Raw genomic sequence first — 18,166 nt, forward strand, 5'->3', positions numbered from 1 at the left:
AGGTTCACTGAGATGAACTTCCAGACCGGACACAATTTACTGAAGCTTACAGATCCAGAGGAAGTTCCATAAATGGCAGAAGAAGCTGGCCTGCCTTCACAGGAGAAGTACAAGCCAAAAAGCCAAAAGCCACACAGCACACTTCAGGAACTCCAGCTAGGCACACTTTGCATATCTTTACATTGAAACCCGAAACCCACCACCACACCTTAAGATCCACCCAGTGATACTGCCGCCAGCCAGATGGCTGCAGATGCAAACTACAAACAACTGAATATATTGGGGCCCATCTATTCTATTCAAACCACCACAGATAGAGACTAAGAAAGATGCGTGACACAGACCTCTGTACATGCCCCACAAACATGTATACATGCACAAGCACATACCAAAGACAGAGAGAGAGTGCGCAGCAGACATGGTGGCACACACCTGTAATTCCAGCACTCAAAGAGGCAGAGGCAGGAGGATCGCTGTGAGTTCAAGGCCAGTTGGGACTACAGAGTGAGTTATAAGTCAGCCTGAGCTTGAGTGAGACCCTATCTCAAAAAATAAGAAAAGCTGGAATTTAAAAGGGGGAAGTGGGGGAGGGGAGAGACAGTATTACCATGGGATATTTTTTATAATCATAGAAAATGTTAATAAAAATTGTGAAAAGAAAATAAATAAATACGTAAATAAATAAATAAAAAGAAAAAGAAAAAATTGAGAAAAAAATCAAACATAAAAAAAAAAATCAGAAAAGCAAGGCATGGTGGCACAAACCTTTAATCCCAGCACTCAGGAGGTAGAGACAGGAGGATAGCTTTGAGTTTGAGGCCACCCTGAGACTACAAAGTGAATTATAGGTCAGCCTGAGCTAGTGTGAGACCTCACTTCAAAAAACCGAAGAGAAAAAAAAAAAATTTTTAAAAGACTATAATTTAAAAAAAAAAAAAAAAAAACAGGGCTGGAGAGATGGCTTAGCGTTTAAGCACTTGCCTGTGAAGCCTAAGGACCCCGGTTCAAGGCTCGATTCCCCAGGACCCATGTTAGCCAGATGCACAAGGAGGCGCACGTGTCTGGAGTTTATTTGCAGTGGCTGGAGGCCCTGGCGCGCCCATTCTCTCTCTCTCTCTGCCTCTCTCTCCCTCTGTCTGTCACTCTCAAATAAATAAATAAAAATAAACAAAAAAATTTAAAAAAAAAAACCAAAGAGAGAGAAACTATGAAGAAATTCAAAAGTATCAGACAGGTCATTGATGTGGACTCTTCACTAGAAGTACCACTGGCCTCAAGGGCATTTGGAAATGTATGAGATGGTGTTGGTCTTTTTGTTTTGTTTTGTTTTTTTCTCCTGACTCTTTTCCACCCTCTCTGGTTATTATCACATCTACACTTGGAGAAAGGCGAGATGACTGATACCTTGTACAACGAAAATCTTGCCCCACTCAAAATGCCAGTAGCACCCCAATGAGGAGCACCAAGAAAGAAAGAAAGCTAGAAATGGGTGACCACACTGATAGCCAACTGCTTAGCCCGCAGTCTTTCATACCACTGCAGCAAAGGGGAATAAGAGGGCAGCTGGTGTAGTGAGACGGAAGCCTCAAAGAACAGGTTCAAAGCTGCAGAAGCCAGCACGAAAAGCAGTGGCTGGAGCTGTATAGGCGACGCCTGAGAGCGGCCGTGCTGGCTCGTGGCGCCAGACCGTTTCAGGGCAGTCCGTGCACGAGGGGCCGCCAGCCACGACGACCGCCAGCCACAGCACGCACATCACGGGCCAGCCACGGTTAGTTACACGCAGGGCCAGGACAGGGTAAGAATGTGGAGAAGTTTCTCCATAGGACAGGGGGTTTCCAAGTCCCGTTAATCATATTTCAATACTGTCTCATAGCCCTTCCTTTTCTTTCCATTCCAGTTGCCCCTCCACCCTCAACACCTCTCACTTGGGTTTCCACGACAGTCTCAAAAAGTGCTCCCAAATTATCAGTCTCTTACCTGTTCCAATACACCTTACACACATTGCCAGAAGAATCTTCCCAAAGCACACGTCTCATCATGTCAGTCTTCCCACATGCAAACCTTCAACTACATTCACTGTTTAGTTAACTAAATCCTCACCAGAGCATAGCATAGCATTCAAGGCCTACGATCAGGCTCTAACTAAGTTGTCCTAGTCTCTTTTCTCTTTATTTTTTTCAACTTTAAAATTTTTTTTAAAAATTTGAGAGAGAGAGAAAGAGGCAGAGAGAGATGAGGAGGAGGAGGGAATAGGCATGCCAGGGCCTCTAGCCACTGCAACTCCAGATGCATGCACCACCTTGAGCACCTGGCCTATGTGTACTAGGGAATTGAACCTGGGTCCTTTGGTTTTGCAGGCAAGTGCCTTGACTGCTAAGCCATCTTTCTAGCCCCTTTTTAAAAAAAATAGTTTTTACTTATTTATTTGAGACAGAGGGATGGAGGGGGGGGGGGAGAGGCAGAAGGTATACATACGTCAGGGTATCTAGCCTCTGCAAACAAACTCCAGATGCATGTGCCATGATGTGCATCTGGCTTACATGGGACCTGGAGAATGGAACCTGGGTACTTAGGCTTCACAGGCAAGCACCTTAACCACTAAGCCATCACTTTACCCCCTTTTTTTTCTTTCTTCTTTATTTGAGAGAGGGAGACAGAGAGAGAAAAAGACAGATAGAAAAAGACAGAGAGAGAGAGAATAGGAGCAACAGGTTCTCTAGCCACTACAAATGAACTCCAGATACATGTGTCAGCCAGCAAATATTTTCTTAAAGGGCCAGACAGTAAATATTTTAGACTTTGAGGGTGATAGGGTCTCCATTTCAACCAGTAACTTTGCTGGTTTAGTGTGAAAGCAGCCATAGACAACACACAGATGGCATGTCTATGGTCCAACAACCTCTTATTTGCTAAAGCCTTATTTACTAAAGGATGTTTATTTTTATATTTATTTATGGGAGAGGGATAGAGAGAGAGAATGGGCATACCAGGGTCTCTAGCCACTGTAAACAAACTCCAGACACATGCACCACCATTTGCATCTGGCTTATGTGGGTTCAGAGGAATTGAACATGGGTTCTTGGGCTTTGCAGGCAAGTGCTAAACTGCTAAGCCACCCCTCTAGCTCTAGTACAGGTTACTATGTTACAAGCTACAGGTTACTACAGGTTAAGTGTTACAAGCACAGCTGATAAAATTAATGTTAAACTCATCTTGTACACTGGGGACATAGCTCTGTGGCAGAATATGTGCCGGGTATATACAAGGGCCTGGGTTCAATTCTTAGCATGGAAAAAAAAGTATGCTCTTTCTTCCCCCCCCCCCCCCACAGGGTGTAGTGGCTGATACCTATAATCCAAGCATTTGAGACGCTGAGGCAGGAAGGAAGATCGCCCATGAGTATGAGGCCAACCAGAGCTACATAGTTAGTTCCAGGAGCACATGGGCTACAGAATGAGACACTGTCCCAAACAAACAAGCCAGATATTAAGACATTAAGGCAGCATTAAGAAGGTAGAAGCAGAGCCGGGTATGGTGGCGCACGCCTTTAATCCCAGCACTTGGGAGGCAGAGGTAGGAGGAACACCATGGGTTCAAGGCCACCCTGAGACTCCATAGTGAATTCCAGGTTAGCTTGGGCCAGAGTGAAACCCTACCTGAAAAAAAAGAAAAAAAGAGTACAAGCAAGAGTAATAAGAGTTCAAGGTCATCCTTAGCTACATAGTGAGTTCAAGGACACTGTGGGCTATAAGAGACCCTGTCTCAGACAAACTAGCCTCATCTTAACCAGGAAGCCTTCCTTGATTAGCTTCTGCTCATGACAGCCACATCCAACTCTCATTCCCAGTTGCTTTGAATTTAATGACACTTTATAATTATATATAAGGTTTTGTGTTTTTTTTTTGCAACTTCTTTTTCCCCCAATTAAACAAAAATTCAAAGATAAAATGTCCTCAATCATTACCATCCTTTTCCCCTACAGTGCCCCCGTATGGTGCGAAAGACCCAGGCGTGCTCAATAAAGACACTTCACATTTCTTCACCAGTTTTTCTGACAGGTGATGATACGCGCTCAAGAGAGGTGGTCCTTTCGGAGCAGGCCGAGGACTTACTTGGAGAATATTTCCACAATGGCCGATGACTTGTTCTTGTTGACAAGAGAAAGTTCTTTGGCTGTCACCCTCAGTGACTGGGAAGTCCACTGCCGTCTATTAAATGGCGTTGACTCCATCTTGTCCACGGACACCGAGGCACCTCTGCAATCAAGGAAGAAAGCCAGAAATTAGACCCAGGAGAGGAGTCCCCAACATCCAGGGACTAGCTGCACTGTGAGGAAAGTGAGAGAGCACAGGGCCCAAACAGCAGCAGAACCCCACTCTTCTCCAAGTTCTGCCCAACCCTCTGTAACCTTGTTGTGAGTGCTTATCTTTGGGTTGGGGTTTCCTGTAAAAGGAGAAGGTTAGAACAGATGATCTCTAAGGCCCCTTCCAGTTCCATCATTCTATCACTGATCCCACTGCGCAAACAGCACTTGGCCTTTTCCTGAACTTAAGTCTGTTCCAAAGTCACATTTGGAGTGAAATCTTCCCCTCTTCTGAATAACAGCCCAGGAGAGCTACAAACAGCACATCAGTAGAATCAGGTCCAAATTAGGTTCTACCTACATCCAAGGTTTTTGTTTTTCATTTTCTTTTCAAGTTTTTTTTTTTTTCTTTCTTTTTTTGCGGGCTGCCTTTTCTCCCTGCATTCTGCAGCACTGGCATTACAGAGGGAGCTGGGGACACTGCATGTGATAACATGGGGGAAGTTCTGCGTAAACCCCAGTGTCATGAAATACATAACAAATGAATGAATAAGGTATGTTTTACATCATACAATCAATCTCTTTGATTTTAAGTTTGTCAGATGGGAAACGGGGACAGCCTATTTAAAATAGTAGCCATATGGGCTACAGAGATGGCTCAGTGGTTAAGGTGATTGCCTGTGAAACCAAAGGACCCAGGTTGGACTCCTCAGAACCCACATAAGCCAGATGCACAAGGTGGCCCATGTGTCTGGATTTCTTTTGCAGTGGCTGGAGACCCAGGTGCAACCATTCTCTCTCTCAAAAAATTCATACAGCTGTGTAACAGGCATGTGAAGACGATCGCAAATATGATGTAGTAGCATTGGCTCTTACTGTAATTAGAATCAACATTTTAATAACTGGGAAGGTGTGATATTCCTAAAATTTAGAGGGTCAACGTCTACATTTAGCTTCTTTTATAAAGTCCCTTCAAGTGTCTGCTTTGGCAGCACATGCACCAAAATCAAATCCCTTCAGGTTACAGAATACGTAAAGTGTACTCTTCGCATCATTAGTCTCTACCCCTTAACCTGATGGTTTCCTTTTCTTGCCCTAGTAATGATCAAAGGAGTTCCAACCTTTGCCCAGAAGAGGTGAGATTAGCAATGAGTCAGTATTTCCTTATTTGAAGAGTGAAAAACTATAAAGTACTGCTGACAACTCCTCTCGACAACCACAGCGCAGACCTGAGCGGGTGGGACACAGGCTTACCAGGACTGCTTCAGGCAGCTTTGCCAAGATCAGAATATGGTGTGCTGGACTGCAACACTGCTGCCACTTCACACTGAAAGTGCTAAGATGCAAACTTGGCGACAGCCAGCCCTATGAGGCCATACTATTTCTCCCCATGCAGGGTTTTGTACTTCCAAATAAAACCTTGTCTGGTTTGCTTAAATCCCCATAGCACCCAGTGATGCAGAGGAGCTCTGGCGTAAGAGAAAGGTATACTCAAGTATGAGTATCGCCCTCACCACGTAAAGATGTGTGCCTTTCCTTAAACTTAAATTGTTTTGTTCATGGTAACAGGACAAAGAAGATAAAAAATATATATATATAGGAGCCAAGTGTGGTGGCACACGCCTTTAATCCCAGCACTCGGGAGACAGAGGTAGGAGGATTGACATGAGTTCGAAGCCACCCTGAAACTCCATAGTGAATTCCAGGTCAGCGTGAGCTAGAGTGAGACCCTACCTCAAAAAACAAAAACAAACAAACAAAAAAAGAAATATAGAATATATAAGCAAAGCCAGGCATGATGATATACACCTTTAGTCCCAGCACTGGGAGGGCAGAGGTAGGAGGATCTTGCCATGAGTTTGAGGCCACCCTGGGACTACACAGTGAATTCCAGGTCAGCCTGGGCTAGAATGAAACCCTCCAAAAAAAAAAAAAAAAAGTAAACAACAGCCAGGCATGGTGGCACACGCCTTTAATCCCAGCACTTGGGAGGCAGAAGTAGGAGGATCGTCATGAGTTCAAGGCCACCCTGAGAAGACTATATGGTGAATTCCAGGTCAGCCTGGGCTAGAGCAAGACCCTACCTCAAAAAAAAAAAAGGAGGAGCACTATGAGTTCAAGGCCCACCTGAGACTACGTAGTGTCTCAGCTTGGGCTAGAGTAAGATCCTACCTGGAAAATAACATCAACACTAATACCACATACGTTCTCTGAAATAAACTCTGAATGGTATCAAACAGTATATAGTACACTTCCTTGTGCATCTCTTTTCCAGTCTGGAATTTACAGACATAGTCTTTCCTGTAATGAGAAAAAAACATGGAAGCAACAAATGAATCCAATGAAATTCAAGGTGGAAAACCAGGGTAGTCGCCCTTTAAAGCAAATTCAGGAAACTGTTGATCAATACTTTAAGACATTATTTGACAAAATTATACTTCCAATGTGGGTATGAGTATAAATTTTTGTCAATTCTTCTACAGTGATCAAATATGGGTAATTTGAGAAAATAAACAAAGCATGTTCTCATATCTATTCATAAACAAGAAACAGCAAAACCGGATGTGGCAGTACAAATTTATAGCCCAGCTACTTGAGAGGCTGAGACAACAGAGTGTAAACTTTGGGCAAATAACATGATACTGTCTAAAGCAAGCAAACAAACCAATACCCAACAACAAATATTAACTATATTATTTATTAATTGAGAGAGAGGCACTACAAACAAACTCCAGATGCATGTGCCCCCTTGTGCATCTGGCTCATGTGGGTCCTGGGGAATCGAACCTGGGTGCTTTGGCTTTGCAGGCAAATGCCCTAACCACTAAGCAATCCCTCCAGCCCATTCTTAACTATTATTGTTGTTTTTTGAAACAGGGTCTTACTGTATAGCCCTCTGGCTAGTTTTAAACTCACAATTCTCCTACCTCAGCTTCCCAAATGCTGGGATTACAAACTTGTGCATCATGCCCGGATGCATTAATTATTTGAGGGAATGAACATGGTAAGCTAAAAGAAGTCAGTTCTCAAGCATAAGTTCATGGTTTTGATTACTCTTTTCCAAACGCCAAGGAACTGAAATATTTACCTTGGTCTAAAGTTAAGGGAAGCATATGAGCGATTCTTACCCTAAAATATAAATGGAGAAAACCCTGAAAAAAATGGTGCTCGTGGGATGGAAAGATGGCTGAGTAGTTAAAGGTACTTATTTGCAAAGCCTGATGACCTGGGTGTGATTCCCCACTTCCCATGTAAAGGCAGAGGCAAAAAGTGGCACATGTGTCTGGGGTTCATTTGCAGAGACAGGAGGCCTTGGCACACTGCTGGGATTGAAGAAGTGTGCCACCACACCTGGCCCAAAAATATTTTCTAAAAATATTTTTATTTTGGGAGAGAGAGAATGAATATTAATGGGTCCATCAGGATCTCTAGGCATTGCAAATGGACTCCAGGTGTATGTGCCAACTTGTGCATCTGGCTTTAAGAGGGAACTGGGGGGGTCAGGTGCGGTGGGGCACACACCTTTAATCCCAGCACTCAAGAGGCAGAGATAGGAGGATCACCGTGAGTTTGAGGCCACCCTGGGATAGAGAAGACCCTACCTTGAGAAAAAACAACAACAAAAAATTGAACCTGGGTTCTTTGGCTTTGCAATCAAGTGCTTAACCACTAAGGCATCTCTCCAGCCCTCCAAATATATATTTTTTGTTTTGTTTTTGTTTTTGTTTTTTGTTTTTTCAAAAGAGAGCATGGACAAAAGTATTCTATGGACAAGGGTAATAGTGCATCCAGAAGCCATAGATTGTTATTAGAAAAATTTCAGTGCCAAGGGTGGGTTACCTTCCAGTGAATTGTTGGCCAGGGAGGCCCCTGATGCCCAAAAACACATTTACAGGCCACTGTCAAAACTCTTAGCTGCCCACCAGAACTAGATGATAAGACCCTATTATTGCTGAAAATCACATGCTCAGGCTGCACAGTTGACTCAAAAATCAAGCTGGAGCTGAGCTGGAAACCATGTTGACTAGCTGTCAGAAGTCTGGAAAGAGCTGCACTGCATGCGGCCTTTTGGAAGAGAAGTAATCAATGGTGTTAAACAGCAGAGGAGCCTGAAAGCCTCAACATCAGCCAGCCAGATCAAGTGGGCCAACTGGTACAAGAGTGGCATGTGTGTTATAGAGGAACCAACTGCTCTCTAATTGGACTAGAGGCCCACTCCATGGGAGGGGATACATGCCTGGTACTGAAATCCTAGTCAAAAGCCTATGGCTGGGGAGGTCATGAGCCTTAGAGGAGTGACGCCTGTTGTTGTCTGGCTAAATGTATATATTATGTCCACCAAACCAGCCTCTAAGCACTTTATTTTAAAATATATTTATTTGGGCTGGAGAGATGGCTTAGTGGTTAAGCATTTGCCTGTAAAGCCTAAGGACCCTGGTTCGAGGCTCGATTCCCCAGGACCTATGTTAGCCAGATGCACAAGGGGGCGCACACATCTGGAATTTGTCTGCAGTGGCTGGAGGCCCTGGTGCGCCCACTCTCTCTCTCTCTTTGCCTCTTTGTCTGTCGCTCTCAAATAAGTAAAATAAAAATAAACCAAAAAATATATTTATTTATTTATTTATTTATTTGAGAGAGAGAGCGAGAAAGAGGGGGAGAGAGTCTCACTATGTAGTCTCAGGGTGGCCTCTAACATACGGCAATCCTCCTACCTCTGTCTCCTGAGTGCTGGGAATAAAGGCATGTACCACCACACCTGGTGCAAACAAAGTTTTAAAAATTGTTTTAAGTCCTTTAAAAAAAGTGCTTAGGGCCAGGTGTGGTGGCGCACACCTTTAAGCCGTAAGTTAGAGGCTACTCTGAGACTACATAGTGAATTCCAGGTTAGCCTAAGCTAGAGCGAGACCCTACCTCGGAAAAAAAAAAAAGTTTTAAAAAAGCCAGGCGTGGTGGCATATGCCTTTAATCCCAGCACTCAGGAGGCAGAAGTAGGAGGACTGCCGTGAATTCGAGGCCACCCTGAGACTCCACAGTGAATTCCAGGGCAGCCTGGGCTAGAGTGAGATTCTACCTCGAAAAACAAAGCAAAACAAAACAAAAAAGCTGGGCATAGTGGTCTATCCCTTTAATCCCAGAACTGGGGAGGCTGAGGTAGGAGGATCATCTTGAGTTCAAGGCCAGCCTAGAGCTAGAGTAAGGCCCTGCATTGAAGAAGAAGAAAAAAATACTGGAATACAGGATGGGTTGAACATTCATACCCTTAAAGATATCCAGAGAAGGGCTGGAGAGATGGCTTAGTGGTTAAGCACTTGCCTGTGAAGCCTAAGGACCCCGGTTCGAGGCTCGGTTCCCCAGGTCCCATGTTAGCCAGATGCACAAGGGGGCGCACGCATCTGGAGTTCGTTTGCAGAGGCTGGAAGCCCTGGCGCGCCCATTCTCTCTCTCTCTCCCTCTACCTGTCTTTCTCTCTGTGTCTGTCACTCTCAAATTAAAAAAAAAAAAAAAGATATCCAGAGAAGCCGGGCATGGTGGTGCACGTCTTTAATCCCAGCACTTGGGAGGCAGAGGTAGGAGGACTGCCGTGAGGCCACCCTGAGACTGCAGAGTGATTTCCAGGTCAGCCTGAGCTAGAGTGAGACCCTACCTCGAAAAAATTAAAAAAAAAAGAAAAGAAAAGATATCCAGAGAGCTGGGTGTGGTGGCACACGCCTTTAATCCCAGCACTCAGGAGGCTATGATTTAAGGCCTGAGACTACAAAGTGAATTCCAGATCAGCCTGGCCGAGGGAGAGAGACAGAGAGACAGACAGAGACAGAGACTCTATCTCAAAAAAACAAAAGAAAAAAAAAAGATATTTAGGAATAAGGGAAAAATGTTTTTCTCCCAGAATGATAGTACCAGAGGCAATCATTCACTCTTACTTTCAGGGAAATTTAACGTTAACCTGAGTCAGTTTGAATGCTCTCCATTGTAAGCGGTATCTCCGCCTTTGTAGACTTTAATTAAAGGTGTGTTACTGCTATTCACACACTCAGTCTCTCAAACACATCCTCTTAGGTTTATGTATTCTACTAACTCTTCACCCATAGAAAGGAAGAACTGCTGCATTAGTGGATGAGTTGAAGGAAATGGCTACATCAGAAACAGGACTTCATCCTCAGAGACCATCATAGGCCACACAGAAAGAACTGCTTGCTAAGAAAGAAGATGGCTTCAATTTTAGACACATCCTAGAGAATCTTACAAGAAGCTTAGAAATTGAGTAACCACATTCCTTTTTATAGTGAGAGAACTGAGCCACAAAGGCCCACTAATTTCCTCCAAATCACCATCTGACATTAAAAGTTTCAACCTCCAGCTCTGTATATATGAGGTGGGACAGCTAAACTGTCCTGTGGGTGAGCTGGGACTGGTGATAAGATTTCTGAGGACTGGAGGCACTTGCCTGCAAAGCCAAAGGACCCAGGTTCGAGTCCCCAGAACCCCTGTAAGCCAAATGCACAATGTGGAATGTGTCTGGAGTTCATTTGCAGCAGCTGGAGACCCTGGCACACCCATTCTGTCTGTCTCTCTCTTAAATACATAATTTGATTAATTAACTAAATTAAGCAATGACAACAACAAATTTCTGGGACAAAAGTCCTTGAAAAGCTTAAGGGCTAGGCAGTGACTCAGTGAGAAATTTGTCCCCAGGTATCTGCTTCCTCAAACTACAGCTTAAGGTCAGGTTTGTAGCTGCTCCAGGAAAGTGACTCAGATTCCTTTACAGGCTCACCTGACCCAGGGAACTGTTTCTCTGAAGCCCTGATGAAAGACAAGCAAGCAAGCTGCCACCAGTCAGCTCTCTCCAAAGTTATTCTTATGTTTTTTTTTTTTTTTGGGGGGGGGGTTCGAGCTAAGAGGGTCTCACTCTGGCCCAGGCTGCCCTGGAATGCACTATGTCATCTCAAGGTGGCCTTGAACTCACGGTGATCCTCCTACCTCTGCCTCCTGAGTGCTGGGATTAAAGGCGTGTGCCACCACGCCCAGCTTATTCAAACTCTTAACATAAGCTTAAATCACATGAAAAACATGAAACCACTGAATAGCTTCAAGCCAGATATGGTGTTGGCAAATCCATTTCATCATTAGAGAAGTGGAGGCAGAAGGATCCCAAGTTTGAGGACAGCCTATGCTATATAGTGAGATCTTGCTTCCAAAAGAAAAAAAAAAGAAAAAGAGCAGTAACAACAACAATAAACAAACCTCCACACAACCAATTAAAAAAAAATAACAAATTTCATTTGGGCTAGGGAGATGGCTCAGCAGTTAAAGGTACTTGCTTGCAAAGCTTACCACTGGGGTTCAGTTGCCCAGTACGTACGAAAAGCCAGATGCACAAACTGGCGCGTGCATATAGAGTTCATTTGCAGAGACTCTCTCTCTTTGCTTGCAAATAAATATTAAAACAAGTTTCACCTACTGCTCATAAAAGGCTCAATACTTTATCATTCAGAAACAGAAAAACAAACGAGTCTGTAGGCGTGTGGACTAGTCACGGACATTGTTTTCAGGATCTTCAGACAGCTGTCTGTAGAAACACGTATCTACACAATAGGACGACTGTAACACTGACCAACTTCTCAGAGTCAACAAGGATGGAGATGGTTGCGTCAGGACAAAATCACTTTAACGACACTTGATCCTTTATTATCTCCTTTTAAGGATACTTTCCTTTCAATTTACTACCGCACTTTGCTCCAACACCACAGCCAAACCATAGTCTCCATGCACTCGATTTTCCTACTTTGTCCATTCCTCTGGTGTGGCTTCCATCCCTACAACCACTGCAATTGTTTTCTTGAAGCTCACTGAAGAACTCTTATTCTCAAATTCAAGGACCATGTTTTAGTTTTTACCATCTACTGTCTTCTAAATTGATAATTAGTCCCTACTTTTTAAAATTATATTTTATTTTGTTTTTCTTTAAATGGAACTCTCCTGAGTCCTCTTCCATCTTTCAAACCATTCTCAATTATCTCACAGAATCCTTTCTCCCTCCAATAACCCCTATTCTCTGGCATTATTACTCAAGAGTCATTTCTTTCCTCTTTGAGCAAGCTAGCCTCCTCTTAAGTCATCAAAGGCCACCTAGCTGCCCATGCTTGTAATCCCAGGAAGCTGAGGCAGGCCAGCTTGAGCTACACATGAAGATTCTGTCATAAACAAATGCTTTTGCTGGATGGTCCCAAAGAGGAATTTAAAACCTAACCTTCCTAGAATTTCTACTGCAGGCTGGACAGCATCATATGTCCCATAAATATACAATACACAATTCAATCCATGCATTGTCCTCTCTGGCTTTATGTGGATACTGAGAAATCAAACCTGGTTTGTCAGGCTTTGCAGTCAAGTGCCTTAACCACTGAGCCATCTCTCTAGCCCCACACATCTCTCTGTCTCTCAGACATGACTTTGCTATGTAGCTCAAGCCATCAGGTCAAGCTTCTCAGTCTTCAGACAAGCCCAGTTTATAACTCCTTCTTTCTTTCTTTCTTTCTTTTTTTTTTTCTTTCCCCAAAGCAGGGTCTCACTCTAGCCCAGGTTTACCTGGAATTCACTCTGTATACCCAGGTTGGCTTTCCTCCTACCTCAGCCTCCCTGGTGCTGGGATTTAAGACATGCACCACCATGCCTGGTTCCCAATTTTTATCGTTTTTTTAACTATTATGGTCCCCTTTAAAAAGTTTTTATTTTAGTCATTTAGGAGAGAGAAAGAATGGGCGCACCAGGGCCTTCAGCCACTGCAAACAAACTCCAGATGCATGTACCACCTTGTGCATCTAGTTTACGTGCATCCTGGGGAATGGAACCTGGGTCCTTTGGCTTCATAGGCAAATGCTTCAACTGCTAAGCCATCTCTCCAGCCCACAATTTACATCTTGATCCTAGCTTTTCTGAGTACAATCAGGAAATGCTTCAGTCCCTGCATGGTCTCGTCTCTAGTCTTTTTTTTTTTTTTGGTTTTTTGAGGTAAGGTCTCACTCTGGTCCAGGCTGACCTGGAATTAACTCTGTAGTCTCAGGGTGGCCTTGAACTCATGGCGATCCTCCTACCTCTGCCTCCCAAGTGCTGGGATTAAAGGCGTGCGCCACCACGCCCGGCTTCGTCTCTAGTCTTTAGCATTTGGGAGGCAGAGGCAGAAGGATCAGATGTTCAAGGTCAGCCTCAGCATGCAACATGAGACCTTGTCACAAAAACAAAAACAACCCAAAAAGACAACTGGAGGCTGGCTGAGTGGGTAAAGAGCTTGCCCTGTAAGCATGAAGACCTGAGTTCAGATCCTCAGTACCCACATGGCCGCAAGCCCAGCAGGTATTTGTTAATGAAGGAAAGGATCCCAGATATCTAAAACCACTTACTGCAGTCAGCCAGTGTTTTGGGGAAAAAGAAAATGAAATACTATTGTAGGGCTGGAGAGATGGCTTAGCGGTTAAGGTGCTTTCCTGCAAAGCCAAAGGACACAGGTTCGATTCCCTAGGACCTGCATAAGCCATGCATCTAAAGTTCATTTGCAGTGGTTGGAGGCCCTGGCATACCCATTCTCTCTTTCTATCTCTATCTGCCTTTCTCTTTCTCTAATATATATATGAAATAGTATTGTAAGCTTTGTTTTGGCCAAAATAAACCATTCCAAATTATGGGAAACTAGTGGGTATATAATAGGAAAAAATACTCTAGTATTAAACTCAGTGCAGACTGTTTCAACCCTCCCTGTTGACATAATTCAGGTATTCTCTTACAAATGCTAATAACTATTTGGCTTTATGGGTAACAAAGCCATACAGAAATCCTAGATGAGGAAAAGGAGCTCAGATGAGAAATAAGAGGAAAAAAAGTCTTAATCCAAAAGACCACAAATTATTAAGTATACATAAGAATCACCTAGGAAACCTGGTTAAGACACTGGTTAGCAAGTTTTTTCCCAGGAGTCTTCAGGTCTAGAGAAGACCACATTTAAAAAAGTACTTTAAAAAGATTCTGGTATCCAAGGTTTCCCCATCAAACAGTGGAAAACACTGAATTAAAAGACTTAAAGTATTCCAAGAAAAATGAAAATAGGGAGGCATAAAATATTTTTATGTTACCACTTTGAACTTTCTGCTGCCAGTTGTTTTTTTTTTTTCTTTCAAAATTTGGCAATGTAAGCAAAATGGCTATCTTTTAAAAGTAGCCTGAGCTGAGTACAGTGACATATGTCAGTATTCCCAGAATTTGAGAGGCAGAGGCAGGAGAATGGCCATAAGTTACAGGCCAGCCTGGGCTATACAGCAGGACAGTTCTCTCAAAAACAACACGAAAGGGCTGGAGAGATGGTGTGGCAGTTAAGGTGCTTGCCTATAATGCCTCAGCACCCAGACTCAATTCTCCAGGACCCACATAAGCTAGATGCACAAGGTGTCACATACATCTGAAGTTTCTTTACAGTGGCTGGAGCCCTGGAACATCCATTCTCTCTATCTGGCCCCCTCTCAAATAAATAAATATTTAAAAAAAAAAAAAACGAAAAAGCTGGATGTGGTGGTGCATGCCTCTAATCCCAGTACTTGGGAGGCAGAGGTAGGAGGATCACTATGAGTTTAAGGCCAGCCTGAGACTACATAGTGATTCCAGGTCAGCCTGGGCTAGAGCGAAATCCTACCTTGAAAAACCAAAATAAATAAACCCACAGATAAACACACACACAAGAGATGGCACACACCTTTAATCCCAGCACTCAGGAGGCAGAGGCAAGAGGACTGCCATGAGTTCAAAGCCACCCTGAGATTACATAGTGATTCCAGGTCAGCCTGGGCTACAGCAAGACCCTGCCTCAAAAAAATAAACAACAGGCACACTCTCTTGTTGCTATTGTCTATCCAATGTTGGTGAGGAGGGGATGTCCACCCTCTGCTCATGCCATCATTTTCCTTGCCATCATGGAGCTTCCCCCTCAAGCCTGTAAGCCAAAATAAACTTTTCCCCCACCCCCACAAGCTGTTCTTGGTTGGGTGATTTCTACCAGCAATGAGAACCTGACTGCAACAGTAAAGTGGTACCGAGGAGTGGGGTTGCTGCTAGACACCTGACTGTGTGGCTTTGGCCTTTTGGAGCTGATTTTCAAGAGGAATGGGGAAGGATTTGAAACCTTGGCCTAAGAGACACCTTGCAGTGCTGTAAGTACAGCTTGATGGACTATTCTGGTCAGAGTTGAAAGACCTGAATGCAGTGAGAACTATGGAATGTGAGGTTTGGCTTATGAGGATGAGAAAGAGCTGTGCCTGGACTGGGCTAGCAGTTTGTGTGGGAAGCTTGCTGTTATAACCGGGTCCTGAGAAGTTGTGCAGGGTTGCATTGCATAGAAATGGACTAGTGTAAGCAGAGGGATATGGCACAGAAAAATGAAATCTTTGGGCCTAAACTGCTGCCTGTTCACCTGCAAACTGTTTAAGAGTTTACGACCATTGAGATTGGGCCAGCTGACCTGCACTGGGGCAACAGGAAGAATGTAGCCTCTTTTGAAAGGGCCTGAGTACTCAAGGAGTGTCCTATTCTTCAAAGCCTGCTTTATTCGCCCCTGGATTAACAAATTGGCACTTTACCTGGTATTGTGGAGTATAAGAAATGCAGGAAAGAGATGTTCATTGAGTTTGCAACATGTTTTTGTGTTTTGGAAATGGCCATGGGCAGTGTGAAGCAGGTTTGCTGGGTGCCTACATGGAGACCCCATGGGGCTATGAGGATGAACAGTGGATTGCAATTTTATTTGCTGGTGATTGCAAGCCTATAGTCCCAACACTCAGGAGGCAGAGGTAGGAGGCTCACCATGAGTTCAAGGCCACCCCAAGTCTACAAAATGAGTTCCAGGTCAGCCTGGACTAAAGCAATACTCTACCTTGAAAAACCAAAAGAAAAAGCAAATGTACTTCATACACATGCACCACTCTGTGCATCTGACTTTTATGTGGGTACTGGGGAATTGAACCTAGGTTGGCAAGCTTTGCAAGCAAGTGCCTTAAACCACTGAGTCTTTTCTTCAGCCATGGAAAGAACTTTAAATTACTGTTCAAAAAAAAAAAAAAAAAAAGTTTGGGGAGCCCAGTGCTGTGGCACACACCTTTAGTCCCAACACTTGGGTGGCTGAGGTAGGAGGATCCCTGTGAGTTTGGGACCACCCTGAGACTACATAGTGACTTCCAGGTCAGTCTGGGCTAGTGTGAGACCCTACCTTAAAAAACCAAATAAGGGCTGGAGAGATGGCTTAGTGGTTAAGTGCTTGCCTGTGAAGCCTAAGGACCCCGGTTCGAGGCTTGGTTCCCCAGGTCCCACGTTAGCCAGATGCACAAGGGGGCGCACGCGTCTGGAGTTTGTATGCAGTGGCTGGAGGCCCTGGCACACCATTCTCTCCCTCTCTCTCTCTCTCCCTCTCTCTTTTTCTCTCTGTCTGTCACTCTCAAATAAATAAATAAAAATGGATAAAATATTTTTTTAAAAACAAATAAATATAATGTAAGTTGGGTCAGCTGGGCTAGAGAGAGACCCTACCTCAAAAAAAAAAAAAAAAAAAGCACAAAAAAACAAGCTGGGCATGGTAGCACACACCTTTAATTCCAGCACTTGGGAGGCAGAGGTAGGAGGATTGCTGTGAATTCAAGGCCACCCTGAGACTACATAATGAATTCCAGGTCAGCCTGGGCTAGAGGGAGACCCTACCTTGAAAAATTGAAAAAAAAAAAAAAAAAAAGAAAGAAAGAAAAAGGTCGGAGTTGGGAAAATTGCTCAGTGGTTAAAAGTGCTTCCTGGGCTGGAGAGATGGCTTAACGGTTAAGCGTTTGCCTGTGAAGCCTAAGGACCTCAGTTCAAGGCTCGATTCCACAGGACCTGTGTAAGCCAGATGCACAAGGTGGCACCTGTGTCTGGAGTTCGTTTGCAGTGGCTGGAGGCCCTGGCACCCCCATTCTCTCTCTCTCTGTCTGTCGCTCTCAGATAAATACATAAAAATGAACAAACAAAAAAAAGTGCTTTCAAGGGGCGTGGTGGCACACGCCTTTAATCCCAGCACTTGGGAGGCAGAGGTAAGAGGGTCATCATGAGTTCAAGGCCACCCTGAGATTCCATAGTGAATTACAAGTCAGCCTGGACCACAGTGAGACCCTACCTCAAAACAAACAAACAAAAAAAAGTGATTCCTTACAAAGCCAGCACCTGGATTCAATTCTTAGCCATTCACATAAGCCCGATACAAAGAAGCACACGCATCTGGCTTATGTGAATAGCAAGAGACATTGGTGCCCCCGCACCCATGCAAATAGGTAAATAAATGATTTTTAAGTCACAGCAGGCCAGATGTGATGGTGCACACCTTTATTCCCAGCTCGTTAGAGGCTGAGGCAGGAGGACTGCCCTGAGTTGGAGGCCAGCCTGGGCCTACAAAGTGAATTCTAGGTCAGCCTGGGCTACAGTGAGATCCTGCTTTGGAAAACCTTTAAGAAAAAAAAGTTAGCTGTGCATGATGGGGCACTCCTTTAGTCCCAGCACTCGGGAGGCAAAGGTAGGAGGATGGCTGTGACTTCAAGGCCAACTTGAACTACATAGTGAATTACAGGTCAGCTTGGGCTAGATTGAGACTATATCTTGAAATACAAAAAAATTAAAAAGTAAGCCGGGCATGGTGGCGCATGCCTTTAATCCCAGCACTCGGGAGGCAGAGGTAGGAGGATTGCCTTGAGTTCAAAGCCAGCTTGAGACTCCACAGTGAATTCCAGGTCAGCCTGAACCACAGTGAGACCCGACCTTGAAAAACAAAAAAACAAACAAACAAAAAAAAAAAAAGCAGAGGGGCAA

General features: G+C 44.1%; 1 protein-coding gene across 1 annotated transcript in view; it reads right to left on the minus strand.

Moving 5' to 3' along the window:
- Nucleotides 1–18,166, minus strand: part of Lima1 (LIM domain and actin binding 1) — a 144,982-nt gene that overhangs the window by 82,689 nt on the left and 44,127 nt on the right. The window contains exon 2 of the mRNA XM_045152631.1: nucleotides 4,113–4,256. Within this exon, the coding sequence (XP_045008566.1) occupies nucleotides 4,113–4,231 (119 nt within the window). The 5' untranslated portion in view covers nucleotides 4,232–4,256. The remainder of the gene's footprint in view (nucleotides 1–4,112; nucleotides 4,257–18,166) is intronic.

Source organism: Jaculus jaculus, chromosome 6, assembly GCF_020740685.1.
Source record: "Jaculus jaculus isolate mJacJac1 chromosome 6, mJacJac1.mat.Y.cur, whole genome shotgun sequence".
Lineage (NCBI taxonomy): Eukaryota > Metazoa > Chordata > Mammalia > Rodentia > Dipodidae > Jaculus > Jaculus jaculus.